Source organism: Vanellus vanellus (assembly GCF_965231255.1).
Source record: "Vanellus vanellus genome assembly, chromosome: 15".
Classification (NCBI taxonomy): Eukaryota; Metazoa; Chordata; class Aves; order Charadriiformes; family Charadriidae; genus Vanellus; species Vanellus vanellus.
The window spans coordinates 10,282,235-10,297,073 of NC_138920.1; the positions used below are offsets into that span (position 1 = coordinate 10,282,235).

Below are 14,839 nucleotides of genomic sequence, written 5' to 3' on the forward strand. Positions count from 1 at the left end.
CTCGCTCTGCGGGGACCTGGGGGGGCACAGCGCCAACACCCTCACTCACCGCTGGCAGGAGGACACGGTGCCGCACTTCTAATGCGATCTGCTGGTTATTTTAAATCTGTTTGGTAGGTCATTGAATCACAGAATGGTCAGGGTTGGAAGGGACCTCTGGAGCTCACCCAGTCCAAGCCCCGGCCAGAGCAGTCCAGGTCACGCTGGAAGGCGGCACAGCCTTCCGGCGTGTCAGCCACTCCTCCCAGAGTCGGTCACTGAGCTACGCTGAGTTTGAAAGCCAGGCTTGATGTCTGTACATTTTGAACCTCACAAAAAGCCCTAGTTTACACAGAAGAGTCTGTTCTCAAGGCAAAATGGGCTCAGCTGGGATTCAGGGCAGCTGAGCATCTTATGACAGAGCTGGGTCACAGGAGATTTAACATATAGCCCAGAAAACGTGAGAAATACTTCCCTAAGTTTCTGACCTTTCACAAGCTAATCCAAACCAACTTTCCAAACATCCAGGACTTTGCCACAACTTCAACTTCAGCTCCTTTATGCACATCTATAAGCACACCCAGGTTCACATGCTCCCCTCTTGCAGGGTCAGCCACCAGCAAGACTTTCAAAAATGAACTCGCCCCCGACTTTTCCTCCACGGAGTTGTTCTCCAGTCCCTTACCTGGACGACCGGGTGGCCTCCGGTCGGTGCCTTGACGGCCCCTCGGCTCCCCTCCGTCTCGTAGTGCGCCCGGTGGTGGGGCTTCGGCTGGACCTCGATCCGCAGCTCGTAGGAGCCAGACTGGCTGGAGAGCGGCCACTCGAGGGGTGGGAGCGACTGGACGGGCAAACTGGGCAGAGAGAGACCACACCAGCTGAAACTCTTTAGCACTTAATTTCTCAAAGTCCTGATCCCTTCTTCCTCCAAGTGCCCCGCCAGGGCTGCTCTCACCAAAACCTTTAGGAGTCTGCTATTAACATCAACGAGAATATGCTGTCCTGCTCATGTTTGATTACAAACTTTGCTGAACCTCAGGACGAACACAACAATTTCTGGGGGCCTTGCAGAATATAAGAGAATACTTCTATTTCTTCAACAGAGATATCTGTAGCAATTATATTTTTTCAGAGATCCCCCTCTTTCATCTAACTTTTGCTATGCTTCTTAAACTTCGATCACAAAACACATATTGTGAAATAGCTCCATTTACCATTACTTACCAGTTGCGTAAATTATTAATATTTATGATTTCCATAAATATTAAAATGCACACAAATAAAATGCTAAATATTCTTACCTGATACTAGTTTTCCTGTTATCAAAATACACAAGGCTTTACAGCACGAGATTAACACATCAAAATGTACAACTAGAGCTTGCACGGGACTTTAAACAACTCCTCCTTTGTTAGTACAAACTGCTGCCAGGACCAATCTAAGAAGCCATGGAAAGTCACAGCCCACGTTCTTCCACTCGCAATTTGTGTTTAGCAGGTCAGGAGCAGCACGGGACAACCTCAGCGTGGGGACAACCTTGCTGCCGAGCGGGATGGCAGGGCTGACGGGGCGCCAGCGGTGACTGCAAGTGGCATCACACATTTGGCAACCTCCACGCTGGCTGATGTGGACCGCTCAGGGTCCAGACCTTCCTGCCCCCAGCGCCAGACAATGGAGGGAGTTGATGAGGGTAGTGCCAAAGACTGAGATTTGGGTTAAACGGCAATTAACAAATTAACAACCAACAATAAGTCACTTGGGGTTGACCGAATGCTCGGTCTGACTTGGAGCAGAGTGCTCTATTTTGAATCAGGAAATATTTAAAGCATTTTCATCCTTGATGGAAATTTGAAAGCGAGACATTGCCTGAATTTAGAAAAGCAAACAAACCACTTTCTTTAAAAGCTGCAGGATGGAACAAGAGTGTTTAGCCTTTGTCAAAGGCTGTTTGCAATCTGCTTTTAGACAAATAATTTGGAAAACTGAATTTGTCATATGCTGTGCTGTCAATGAACCTTTTTGATGATGTTTCTTCCAAACCCAGATTTTTTCATCTCTCGGAATCATAATGGTGCTGCCAGTGCTGCCCCTGAGTACGTAGCTTGGGTCTGCAGCAGGATCTGCCCAAGGAAACACCACCCAGGGAGCACCATGCATGACAGAGGGCATCGCACCATGAGAAAACACACAACCACGAGAAGCATTACGTACCTGCAGATCGGTATTGCAGGCACCAGTTGCTTTGTCCAGGATGGAGGTACCAATAAAATTGATTCTGGGGCTGAGTTTCTCCTGTCCTCCTGCTCGCAAGGCCCGTGGAAGTCAACAGTCTGAAAGACGTGACATGGAATGCTGTTTTTGTGGGAAGGCATTGATGAAGGATCAGGGCTGGTTTTCCAAATTTTCGTGGGAACGCCACAGGAAGGATCTGTAGGAAGGCTGTTCATAGCATCCATGGAAAGAGAAGCGCTGGGCAACTGCGTGTAAATAACTGAAGAGTTGTCTTCTCTCAAAGGGATGCGAGGAGAGGATTGTGGAGAGGGGGTCCTTGACTGTCGTGGAGAAGTGGAAGGCAGCTGACTACTGTAGAGCTCAGTGCAAGAGTACCTCCGTTTTGCACCTGGTGATGAAGACCTTGAGTTGGGACAGGGTGATGGTGAATGTCGTCCCAAGCAGGTTTCCTCCGTGATGCTTGTTCGTGGTGACATTATTGGAGAGGTTCTAGGAGAATAATGAGTATGGATGTTTTGAAACTGTGGACAAAGGTCATCACTAGGACCATTATTTGGTGAAACACATGGTGATGTGCAAGGAGATACATTTGTCTCTGAAATGAAACTTGCAGAGGAGCCGCTACTAGCTGGGCTCAAACACAGTGGTTCTCTGTAGCCCTCAAAGCCAGGGACAGGCAGGGTAACCCTTGGGCTAGCGGTAGCTGAGTTTGACTGATGTTCTACCAAAAGAACATCTGTGTCTCTGCTGCGGAAGGGACCCCCTGAATGAATCAGTTCATGATATGGAGTAATTTCAATCCTAGGGCTCGGAGCAGAGGCCCCTGCAGTGTTGGCAGGGTGTGTAGGTGTTGTCCCTATGCTATCTGGCTGTCCATATCTGCCCATGGGATCTGCAGAAACGCTAGAAAAAGGCAGGGGGCATGGCTTGAGGCCACAGTCCAAGGCATCATGAGCGTATGTAACTCCAGAAGGTGGGCTGTTGGTTTTATGTGGAGTCGGTTCTTCTGGAAAAAGAAGGGTCTCTTTAAGACTATAAATATTATTACAGAAGCTGAGCAATCATGGATTAAAAAAAATGCATATTTATAAGCTGGTTGTGATCTGATAGTAGGTAAATATTTGCTTAATTCTTTTTAACTGCAATTAATGCTTGTGAAAAGTACTGGATTAACAGCCAGGGAAGCTCAAGTGCTCAGAGCAGATGCAGCATGGACAAAAGCACTGCAAACACGTCCACGCCGCCCGGCCGGACTCCCTCTACCTGAGCCCTGAGCTAGAGGGGTCACCTGGAAGGGTCGGCGCCACGTCAGCCTCTCTGCCCGTTTCAGTGCTGCCCTTCCTCCTCCTTCTGCTAAGTGTACCCCTTCGTGCCAATTGGGGTGCTGTGACTTTGGTCGACTTCTGGCAGCTAGGAGCTGGACTGAGACCATCACATCAGAAAACCACTTCCAAATAGGTCTATGAAAGACCAAAAAGTTGAGGAACGGCTTTTGGTGAAGGGAGAAAACCTTTCTTACACAGCAAATCCAGCCAGAAAAGGCTTCATGAAACCAAAGCTGAGCTCAAGCTCTTCAATTAAAAAGTCAGTTCTGTGTGCCGATTTGTTTGGTTCTGTATCAGGTCAACACGTTTCGGTGACAGGTTTCACATGAGAAAGCACCAGATGATCAGAAAACATATTCAAAAGTATTTGTTAGAAAAGAGAGAGAGGGAGGACCCAGCCCCATGGTTACAGGCAATCACTTTCCAATTTCAGCTCAAGGAACATTTTGGCCAGAGAAGGATTATAAAATACACAGTAACAGGTAAGTATTCAGTGCAACCCTCTCTCCTGGTGCAAATAAATCCTCAATTTTCAGAGATTCTTAATCTTGCAAACAATCCCCAGGTTGCAGAGTACAGGGGTGCTTCTAGGCAACACGGAATTCCCACCGGCATCGCTGAGCCCAGTTCTGATCTCGTCCCAGCACCCCATCAGGCGCTTAATGCCAGCGGCATCCGAGAGAGCAGAGTCACACCAGGTATCCCTGGGACAGACCCCTCGATGTACATCAGCTCCTGTAGCTTCCCCAGCCTGGGAGCTGAATAATACTTGTCTTTACACAAAAGCATGCAAAATAATATCAGGATTTTTACGTTTTTAAAGATTTCCACGTACCCAGCAGGAAATATCTGAAACAGCTCCACAGTTTGAAATTAATTTGCACTATCTGCTCACCCTTGGGCACAGATCAGTATGTGTCGTAGGCAGAGAGTATCATTTAATCATTTAAATAACGGTTTCAGCATTTTCTCTAACTCCTGCACTATATGAGGGAGCATTTCCCATGAGCAAATAACATTGTACATAAAGCCAGGCAGGAGCTGGCTGTGCTTTCTGCAAAAGTAGCAAGAGATAGTAGTAAAACTTTCGCACACAGATAGACTTATTAATCTCAGGGTGGTTCTGTTCCTTTTCAGTTTTAAACACTTCTTAGTTTAAGCAAATCCTTAAAAAAGAAAAAAAAAAATTGTTTTTCCTTAAAGCAAAATTCTCCACTGATTTTTGACTACTACTTTTTGTGCTCAATGTTTTGCACAACCTGGAGAAAACTCCACAAAAAAAAAATGTAGCCGGAATTGCTGAGCCTTCATGTTTAGTGGGAAAAAAATGACAGCCGACCAAACAAACCAACACACAGAACGCCTATGTGATGGGATGGGAGAAAACTGGGGGAGTCCAGCTTGCAGATTTCTTAAGGTTCCCTCTGGCTTTTAATCCCAGCACACAGCTGTTTTGGGGATGGGGAAAACAGCGATGAGTAACTGAATTTTGAGCTGAACGTATTTTTAGCATCGTTGATCTCAGATATCAGAGCTTTGGCACTCAGAGGAACAGCGTGTCATTCACATCACTCAAACTCTGACGCATCAAGCCTAGATACTGATGCTATGATTCACTTTGAATAAAACTCATCGCTCCTTTGGACTCAACAGAGCAACACACCCCTCCGCAGTCACACAAAACATCCCTCCCACCACTTTCGGAAGAATCATGCTGATTTAAGCTGATGCAAGGGAGCAAAATCAGCACCAAGCAGAGCGAGGCTTGATGCCAGGACTTGCTACAGGACTCGTACAGTGACCAGTAATCCCAAAAAAGCTCTCCAGGGTCAACAGCTTCACATCAAGGAACAGGCAACTGTTTCAGTTCCCCACTCGACACACCTACGGCGAGAGCTGCCCCCATCGTACACATTAAACCGCGTTATCTGTGCCAGGTACACAGACAACAGGTAAAAAAAAAAAAATCACAACTCCCAACACGTGCCAAGCAGCAACGCTGGCACGTGTGAATGAGTGTTGAGGGGTATGGGAAAGCAAAGACCTATTTGTATGTGCATGTGTAATTTTTAAAGTCTTGTGAATAACAGACACACCCCACGCACTCTTTCTGCCCATTAAAAATTGGGGATAACCCAAGTTGGAGGTTTTTTCCCCCTGAAATATTGTGTTTAAATGAGCATGTTCATCCCACACACACACTTTCTGCCCATTAAAAATCTGGAGCACGTTGACACCACACACACATCTTCCGCCCATTCAAAACTGGGGATAACTGAAGTTTTCTTTTTTTTTTTTTCCCCTGAAATATTGTATTTAAATGAGCACGCTCATCTCACACACACACACACACACACACACTTTCTGCCCATTAAAAATTAGGGATAACCCAAATTTTCTTCCCCATCCCCACCACCCAAAATACTGTGTTTAAATGAGCACGTTCATCCTCGGTATTCACCCTCCAGGAAGATCCATGTTACAGATATTAATAACAACGTTTACGCACAACAACAAGCTGCAACATGCCCTTGCCTTCCCCCGGCGCTCTGGCAGAGCACTCCGCCGCGCTTTACCGGGATCGCTGCGCCGGCGCTGGCGGGCAGCGAGGGAGGCAGGCGCCCTTTGCCAAGCAGACAACACCCACAGCCTTCTGCTGAGCAAAAATATTTAGTTCCCCCCCCCCCCCCCCCCCTGCATGGCAAATTATCAATAAAGCAGGCAGCGGCAAGGGAATGTGGGCAAGACTGCAGACAAGAAAACCCCGGCTGGTTTGAAGATCGCCCTGGGGACCGGCCCGGGCAGCGATGCCCAGAGGCTGAGGCTGCCGGCCCTGACTCATCGGCAGGGCTTCGTCAGGAGGCAGGGCTTGGGAGGCCTGGGGGGTTTGGGGAGATCTCCCCACCAAGTCCTAGCCCCGCGTAACTCCGGAGGTACAATGAAATCACTGTCCCGAGCGCTACTGCCCACGCCGGTGGCCCTGTCAGGGTCTGTCGCCATGGAAACGCCGGTGATGCTCCGACGCAAAGCTCTGACCTCGCCCCGGAGGGAAAAGAGACGGCTGGGTGACGCAGCAAGCGCTGCTCTCCCGAAATAACCGCCTCTGCCTTCGAAATCGGGAGGAATTCTGCTTTTTGCTTCAGCAGGAGGGGACTGGCTGCCCGGCTCCGGCCAACTTGGCTAAGGCGGGCTGGGGCTTGGAATCCACCGGAGGAAGGGGCAGACCCGAGCCGACGTCCCAGCCACCGCGGGCGAGCACGCCGGGAGTTCGGCTCTGTAAACAACGTCAAGCTCCTGCCTTTGAGTGGAGGGGACGGGGAGAGGTGGTTCCCCGGCACCGTTCTCTCTGCGTTTGCAGACACCAAGCGGGAAGGCGGAGCAGCCCCGGGCACAGGAATGGCTCCAGGCAGACGGCCCCAGCGACAGCCGCGCTTCTCCCCGAGGTGAGCTTGGTTAGGGTGGCAGGAGCTGAGGACAGCAAACCTCGCTGCTGGCCCGCCGCCACGCTGGAGACGGCGGCTGAGAGGCCATTGCACCCCCTGAGGAGAGAGCAATTCCGTGACCGATCAACCCAGCAAAGGAGTTTTTCAAGAAGCAGCTTTGAAAGCTTTGTGCGAAAGCCTCAGAGGCAGAGCTTTGCACCCTCGGTTGTGCCACCTTCACGGGCTCATCTGTCCCTGGACATTACATCCCAGAAGACGGACTGAAATCCCCCAGCAAAGGGCTGTCCTCTCCGTTGCTCTTCCGAGGGACATCTCGGAGAGCAGCGCAGCAGCCTCAGCACAGCCCCTGGGACACCCCCCGCACGGGCAGTTACAGCGCGTCCCCACCTCCCTTCACTGTGGCATTTCGAGCCCGAGGTTTCACCGCTGAATCACCCTCTGATTCAGTACCAAAAGATCCTTCTTGTTGGAAAGGAGGTTAGAAGAAAGCGAGCTTCACACCCAGACAACGCGGGCACCTCCTTACGCTCTCACGCAGCTTTACCATCAGCAAACTGACTCCACCACTCCCCTCCATCACCCAAGTCTCACCAGTAGGGATGTCCTCCCCCCAAGCCCCCGAGGATCCCACCCAAACTGCCTCCAAGCTGTCAGCGCTTACTCCCCCCTTTTTTCCACAGCCTTTACCCAATTACAAACTCACCAGCCCACCTCTCCTCTTCCCGCGACAGGGGATGGAAGCAGGGCTCTGGGTGCTACCGTGTTGTAAACAAACAGCAGACCAGCTCCTATAGACAGACTCACACATGCCACAGACAGCCCAGCCACCATCTGGTGGGTGGGCAACCTCCCCAGGTGGGGATCTTCAGGACTTTAGTACTGATTAGCTAGAGGAGTTAAAACACAGGTGGAAAAGATCATGGGATTTAAGCTTCAGAGGACTTAGCCCTTGATTTTAAAACACTCCTTTTCACACACCCCCGAAAGGAAAACCCACACCGGGTCCTGCTGGGCTCCAGCCATTTCCCAGGCCGGACAGGGCGCACACGGCTTTGCCAGGGCCCACCCTCCGCTGGTTTTTAAACAAGGCAGTAACTTCAAAGCCATTCAGTCAGCCAAATGTGACCTTGCCAATTAGCATGAAATTAGGGAATAACAGATCACCCCAGCAACTACATTCCACGACGGGTTTATACAAACTATCATCTAGGAAAAGCTAAAGATAGCTGCCTGCGGGACAAGGGAGGGCAGGGGGAGAAGTTTGGTTTTGACCTCACATCCGTTTGCTGCCCTGGGATTTAAATCAAGTTACTTATTTGCATAAGTAGATGAGTCCAGATTTTTTTTTAATTAATTTGCTTATTGTAATTTGAAGGGGCTGGTCCTTTCTTGCGTTTTTCAAAAGCCGAGTCGCCTGTTATTTACAGTAGCTGCTGGGAAGCTCAAAGTGAAAGTTGGTTTCCTGAGTGAAATCTGGTGTTCTCTGTTACATGTGCATATTTGTCTCCTCACTGCAGAGCTGCCGCTGAACACTGCCTCCTGTGTTACTGAGCCAGTCACCAGACCTCAGCTGCAAGCATTTTTTTTTTCCTTTTAATAGCTTTGTAGTAGGGAGAAAAAGAAGGAATGAGGCAAATTATACAGGGCTTGACACCTACAAGATGTGCCGATGTCCCTGGGAGCCTGTCTACATACAAACAAGCACTTAGAGGAATATTAATATTTATAGATGCTCCCTGCTTCCCCTCTCTATGTCATACATACATAGACCTTGTAGATTCATATCACCAGATGCAATGTAAGAGTCTGCTGAGCTACAACAAAGGCTTGAACCTATCAGAGAATACTCTTTCCCATTTGCGTTCTCACCTGTTGTCTTAGGGCAGGATTTTGTCTCGAATCTTATTTAAAGATGGGCTTTGATTGGATTTTAAGTTTCAAAACACCACTCAGAAGGGTAACCTCTAATATTAAAAATTATGCAGCAGCTTTACCTGTCAGTGGATCATCACACAGTGAACACAGAACACATGAAGTGAGCTGCTGAAGCTGTCTGGCTTTCCAGTATTTCATCTCTCCTAGTGGCAAACAACAGGTATTATGGAGTAATACGGAAAGCAGTCATCAGAACTTACTCATCCAGGAGTTCCATTGGCAGGAGCTAGTTCAAATGCTCACTGATTTTCTGCAGTCTTCTCCACTGAGAAAGAAGGATATTCAGCACCTCTCAAGTTTGAAACAAGCTAAAACCTGGGATACCACTAGTGATACCTCCACAGGTATCTCTCAAGGGAAAGCATCTAACGCATTTTTTTTTAAAGGAGACAGAAAACACGCCCAAGCGAAATCACAATTTCAACCTAACAGCACAGGATACCCACTTTGCCCAAAGTTCCCAAAACCTGTTCACCCGGGCACAACTCTGAGTGCGGTCTGCTGAAGGCAGAGGTTTCTGGTTTGCAAATGCCAAGAAGATGACAACTAATTAAAGCCTGGCAAGTAAGGGTAAAAGTAAAAGGCACATGGAAAATGGCACTCTGTACAGCACTCCTGCTTTTGGAAATGGTTGGCTTAGAGAGGAATATCTAATATTAATAATATTGACTGTAGGATTTTTATTTACCCTTTTTTCCCCTGTTGCTTTTATAGCAGTCCATGTTCCTGTTGTCTCAGGCACACATAAGCACTCCTGAATGCCAACTGCTTTCAGTAAGGATATTTCTGGCATTTCCATGGCAACAAGTTGTGATATAGATCCTACTTTTAAAACACAAGCTTAGGTGGATACTGTCAAATCCCAGCCTTTTAAAAAATTGTTTATCAGAAATAAACTTTCATCCCAATCCATTCCTAGAGCCCCAAATTTACATTTTTTTCCCTAAGAAAAAAAAAATCACTTTTAGCATGTGTACAGGGATTTGTTATTGTAGGACTTGTTGTGAGCGGTGGGTGGAGCAGCCAGACTCTCAGGAAACCAGAGCCTTTCAAACGGGCTTTGACTGTAGGAACCAGACTGGAGTGCTGGGATCCACAGACACTCCTATGGTTTTGGTTCCATTTTGAATCCTCTGCTGAAAAGGACTTGTTTTCCCAACTGCAGTTCAGATGAGGCCAGAATCGCACATGAACAACCAGCATCGTTCACCACCAGCATGTGGATAAAGCCCCTTCTCAAAATTTGAACATTTTCTGTTCTCGTGTAAACACGCTTTAATCTTCTGTACATTAAAGGTCACGGATGTATACTGGATTGCTTACAGACTCTAGCTGGTGCCTTTTCAAAGCGAGGGAGAATGTTCTCCAGATTACAATGCTAGTATATATGGTTGTGATTTTTTTTTATGCTAATGATTTCCATCTTTGGAACAAACAAAATTACTACTAATTATAGTTTCCAGTCATTCAAATGTGGAGAAAGCAGGCTCAAGAAGGATGTTACTTCTACTACAAGCACACACTGCTCTGCATTTATGTGGTTTGAAGATTAAACTTTCTACCCCCCACCTACGTACTATTATATTCTGTGGAACTTCCCACTTAAGGCTTCACCGCAGCACTCCACTATAAAGATGTGAAAAAACTCAGCACCTGAAGCTTTCACTGAGATTTAATGTATTTTCATTAAAATCATTGACTTCTCCCCATCGTGGATTTATTTTAGCATGGTTTGATCTACACCAAACCTTGAAAGAAAATTCAGCTTTGTACATTTGATGACATTAACCATCCTCATTCAGCTTTGATTCTGGTGCACATCTGTATATATAAACAAGTATGCAATGAATAAAATTCAGTAACAACTCTCCATTTCGCTAATGATACCACGATTTAGGCCAAACAGGTCTCTTCCCGCACTCTCCCCTAGGAACACAACATCTCTTTCTTCAAATGCCCTAGAGAAATGCCACCTCTCAACTGTGCAGAATCAAAACGAATGTAGCTTAGAAACAATATCCCAGCAATTCTTTCCTCTGGGTCCTGTCTCTTTTGGCTTTGTCTGCTTTACACAAATCTGTATTTTACGGGATAGGAAGTACTGCTTTTTAGTATCATCAACAGAATTACCATTTAGAAAGTCAGGGAACACTTGTCACAGTGCTTTTAGTATCACAGACTGGCATAAACTTAGAAAAGTAGGAGAACAGTCTGCAAATCTTTTTTTTTTTTCATTATTATTTTAACTTGAGCTTACGGTGTTTGGACCCAAACTGGAAACTAGATCTCCCCAGCTCCTTGCCATCCAAGCAGGATGGTCAGCCTCACTGCAGGTAACTAATTCCTTGGGGCTCCTAGACCTGGTGCTCAAGCTGCCTTGTTGAGTTTCCAGAACACCCTCTACCACAATGATGATGGTCACAAGGAGACCAAGCGAGCCGAGCTCTTCTGCTGTGTCTTTTACAGCTGCGCTCTCATACCCGGGTGCACAACCTTGTAAATAACAGGCAGGTCCCACGGCCGCTTTCAGATACTCATCCCCAGATGAGGACCAAGCCACTTGCCTCCAGTGGCAGTGACCATTCGCAAGCGCCTGTGCTAAAGCAGCACCGAAAAGCCCAGCCCCGAGCACGGCCCGTGGAGCAGCGCGCCGCTCGCCATCCACCGCCACTCCGGTCCCGGGCAGCCGCAGCGGGGGCACATGCCCGGCTGCAAACCCACCGAGGGGGCCCGGCAGGGCTGGCCCCGGGCAGGGCAGGGGCCCGGCGGCACCCCGGGTCTCCACCGCCCTCCCAGGGGCTGCCGGAGGGCGCAGGCAGCGCCCGGCCCGGAGCCGCTGGGTCCGGCAGTGGCGGCCCGGCCGCCCCGTCGGGGCGCGGCAGCGGCTCCTTCTGCGGCGGCGGCTCCTCACCAACCTTCGATCGGCTTCAGGTAGTCGTAGTCGAAGAGGATGGAGAAGTCAAACTCCTCCTGCGGGCTGCCCTCACGGGCCGCGCCGGGGCCGGGGCCGTGCCCGGGCCCCCCCTCCTGCGGGTCGGGCTCCGGAGCCTGGGCGGCGGCGCTCATCGCGGCCAGGGCCCGCCTGGCAGCGGCGGGGCGGGAGGGGAGGCTCGGGGAGGCTCGCCCGGGGCTGGCCGGCTGCTGAGAGGAGCCCCGAGTGCGACAGCCGCCGCGAAAGCCGTCGGTATCCTTCCACGCGCAAGTGGAGTTGGAGGGGAGAAAAACAAACAAAACAAAAAAGAAAAAAAAAGGAGGAAAACAAGAAAAAACAAAAAAAAACAAAACACAACAAAGATCTCCCGGGGGGTCGCTGAGGCGGGCGCGGCTGCCCCCGACGGCGGGGGGTGCGGGCGGCGAGCCCCGGCGGCGGCACACGACGGGGAGCGGCGCGACGATCGGTGGCGGCTTCCTGCTGCCGAGCAGCCACCTGCCGCCGGGGCCGCCCCCGGGGAGGAGGAGCCCGGCCCGGGCCGCACCGCACCGGCCCCGGGGGAGCGGGGGGTGCCTGCGGAGGGGGATGCCTGCGGGGGTCGTGGTGGGAGAGCGGAGCAGAGGGGCCTGGGGAGGTGGGGCGGAGAAGGGAAAAGCAGCGCTGCGAGGGAGGTAATGGCCTTGCACAGGGATGGGGGACTCCAGAAACCCCGCTCAGCCCCCATTCGGTGCACTGTCTCTGCCCTGTTACCCTACAGGGTTGACCATGGCTTGCTGTCTTGCGAGCAGCCTCCTCCTCCCCAGCGGTCGGGGCCATGTCTGTTGAGGCTTCCAGGGTCTCCAGCAGCTCCAGGCAGCCCAGGTGCTGCCCTTGCCTTCTCCAGGCTTCATGCATCCCCCGCCACGTGCTCCTGCCTCCCATCGCAGGCTGCTGCTAAGGCAGCAGCAGGCGGGTTTCTGGGTGCGTCTCCCTCTGCAATCACAGGCCAACCTCTCTTAACTGGAGCACCTTTTGAAACATCAGGTCCATCATGCACAAGGCCTCTGTTCTCCTCCTGCCTTGCTCACAAACAGCGTTTCACAGAATGGGCTCTCACCGCCTTCCCTGCTGACCACACTGCCAGTGCTGCCAGCTTCCCCAGGTACCCTCGGCCACCTTCGCCACATTGACTCTATTCATCAACGTCTTCCCTAGGCCCGTCACAGGGTGCCGGCCGCTGCCTCTCAACAGCCTTCTGCCCCTGCGATGGCTGCTACAACCAGCAATGACTTCGCTCGTGGGTAATTGGAGATCCTAAATTTGTGTGTTCAGAGCATCTGTGGTCAGAAGACTCTGTTCCCTCGCTTACCTGTTTGTATGGTCCCCTTTATTAGTGTACGGATGGCTGTCATCGGGTCTGTGAGTTTAAAAAATGCTCTTAGTCTGTAGTCAGGGAAGGGAGGCAAAGGCAGAGGGACCGAGATCATTAAAAAAGTATTTTGGTGTTTACTTCAATTTGTTTATATTTGCTAAGCCTGTTAGTACGACAGCGTTAACTACATTACAAATCTGACCCTAAGTTACTTGCCTAAGGTCACAGAAAGTCTGTTTTACAGCACACATGAACAAGGATCTCTACGTCTAGGCTTATACCTTGGCACCTTAATCATGAATATGGCCAGCCAAGTAAGGACAAATCACCTTCTCGTCACACCTTTTTGCTCCATCCTTTGACAGTCCAGAGTGCAAAAACTCGGATTTTCCTGGGCTTTGAAATCAGTTTCTACGTTGAGCTTCTGAAGAACCCCAGCAGCAAGCTTTGTCCCGGCCGATCACCCTGAAGCACGTACTGGGAGGCGTTAGGGGCACCTATTGGTGAGCAGAAACACTGCACAGTGCTCTCGGGTGCGAAAGGGGGGTAAGGGGAACTGCAAAAAGCGCTGTTGTGGCTGCATGAAGGCAGGTGGAGAGCAGTCAGACTGGAATTAGGCCTTCATGGCATTAATTTGTGACTGGAAAGTGCCAAGGGATAGGGAAACCTGACTTTCACGAAGGGCGGGTGATCCTGCAGGTGGGATGTGCTGGGGTTTTTATTGACATATTTACAGAGGAGGTGGTTAGCTGGAAATACTGGGAGCCCCGCTGGTGTATTCTCACTATACATTTCCCGCTGGAGTGCAATTTGAATGGAGAGGGAAATGCCATTATTCCATATTCACGGAATCATGGAATCACAGAGTTTTCAGAGTTGGAAGGGAACTCTAGAGATCATCTAGTCCATCTCCCCTGCTAAAGCAGGAGTGCCCAGAGCACATTACTCAGGACTGCATCCAGGCGGGTCTTGAAAATCTCCAGAGAAGGGGACTCCACCACCTCCCTGGGCAGCCTGTGCCAGTGCTCTGTCACCCTCACCGTAAAGAAGTGTTTCCGTGTATTTGAACAGAACTTCCTGTGTTCTAACTTGTGCCCATTACCCCTCGTCCTGTCACTGGGAACCATTGAAAAGAGCCTGGCTCCATCCTCCTTCAACCCAATATTCACAGCCACTAGATTAATGAGAGATCTCACTGCAATCAATGGCATACTTGAACTCGGCAGAGACTAGAAGGGCAATATCTTTTCTCGGTAATGCATAATATACACAGTAACACAATAGTTTCCTTGGACCGAACTATCTGAACCCTCTCCTGCGCACACTGCCAAAACAATCCGGAATGGGCCTTGATGGGTTTCCACGCGGTCAGCGCACAGCCGTGTGTGAATGTGCACACGCGTGTGTAAACGGTGTGAAAAAGGCATAAGCTGTGTCTGTCTCCTCCTGTGCAACACGACGCTGCTTCCTGACCCGCTGGGGCTCCTTGCTCGGTGCAGGGACTGCTGAAGCCTCTTTTGAAAAGGATCCAGCGCTCGTTCTGTGGTCGAGCTGGAGACCACAGTTAAAGTCTACCTCATCTGCTGCAGCGATCCTTAATACTACGCGAGGCGCTCGCTCTCTGCAGTTTTGTAGTGTCTGG

At 50.0% G+C, this 14,839-nt stretch overlaps 1 protein-coding gene across 1 annotated transcript in view; it reads right to left on the reverse strand.

Moving 5' to 3' along the window:
- The window catches only part of NFATC2 (nuclear factor of activated T cells 2), a gene marked incomplete at both ends in the record, with an annotated part of 88,658 nt that extends 76,678 nt beyond the window's left edge, over window positions 1-11,980 (reverse strand). The window contains 3 exons of the mRNA XM_082491128.1: window positions 665-833; window positions 2,191-3,217; window positions 11,830-11,980. Coding sequence (XP_082347254.1) covers window positions 665-833; window positions 2,191-3,217; window positions 11,830-11,980 — 1,347 coding nt within the window. The remainder of the gene's footprint in view (window positions 1-664; window positions 834-2,190; window positions 3,218-11,829) is intronic.
- Between the last annotated feature and the right edge of the window lie 2,859 nt (window positions 11,981-14,839).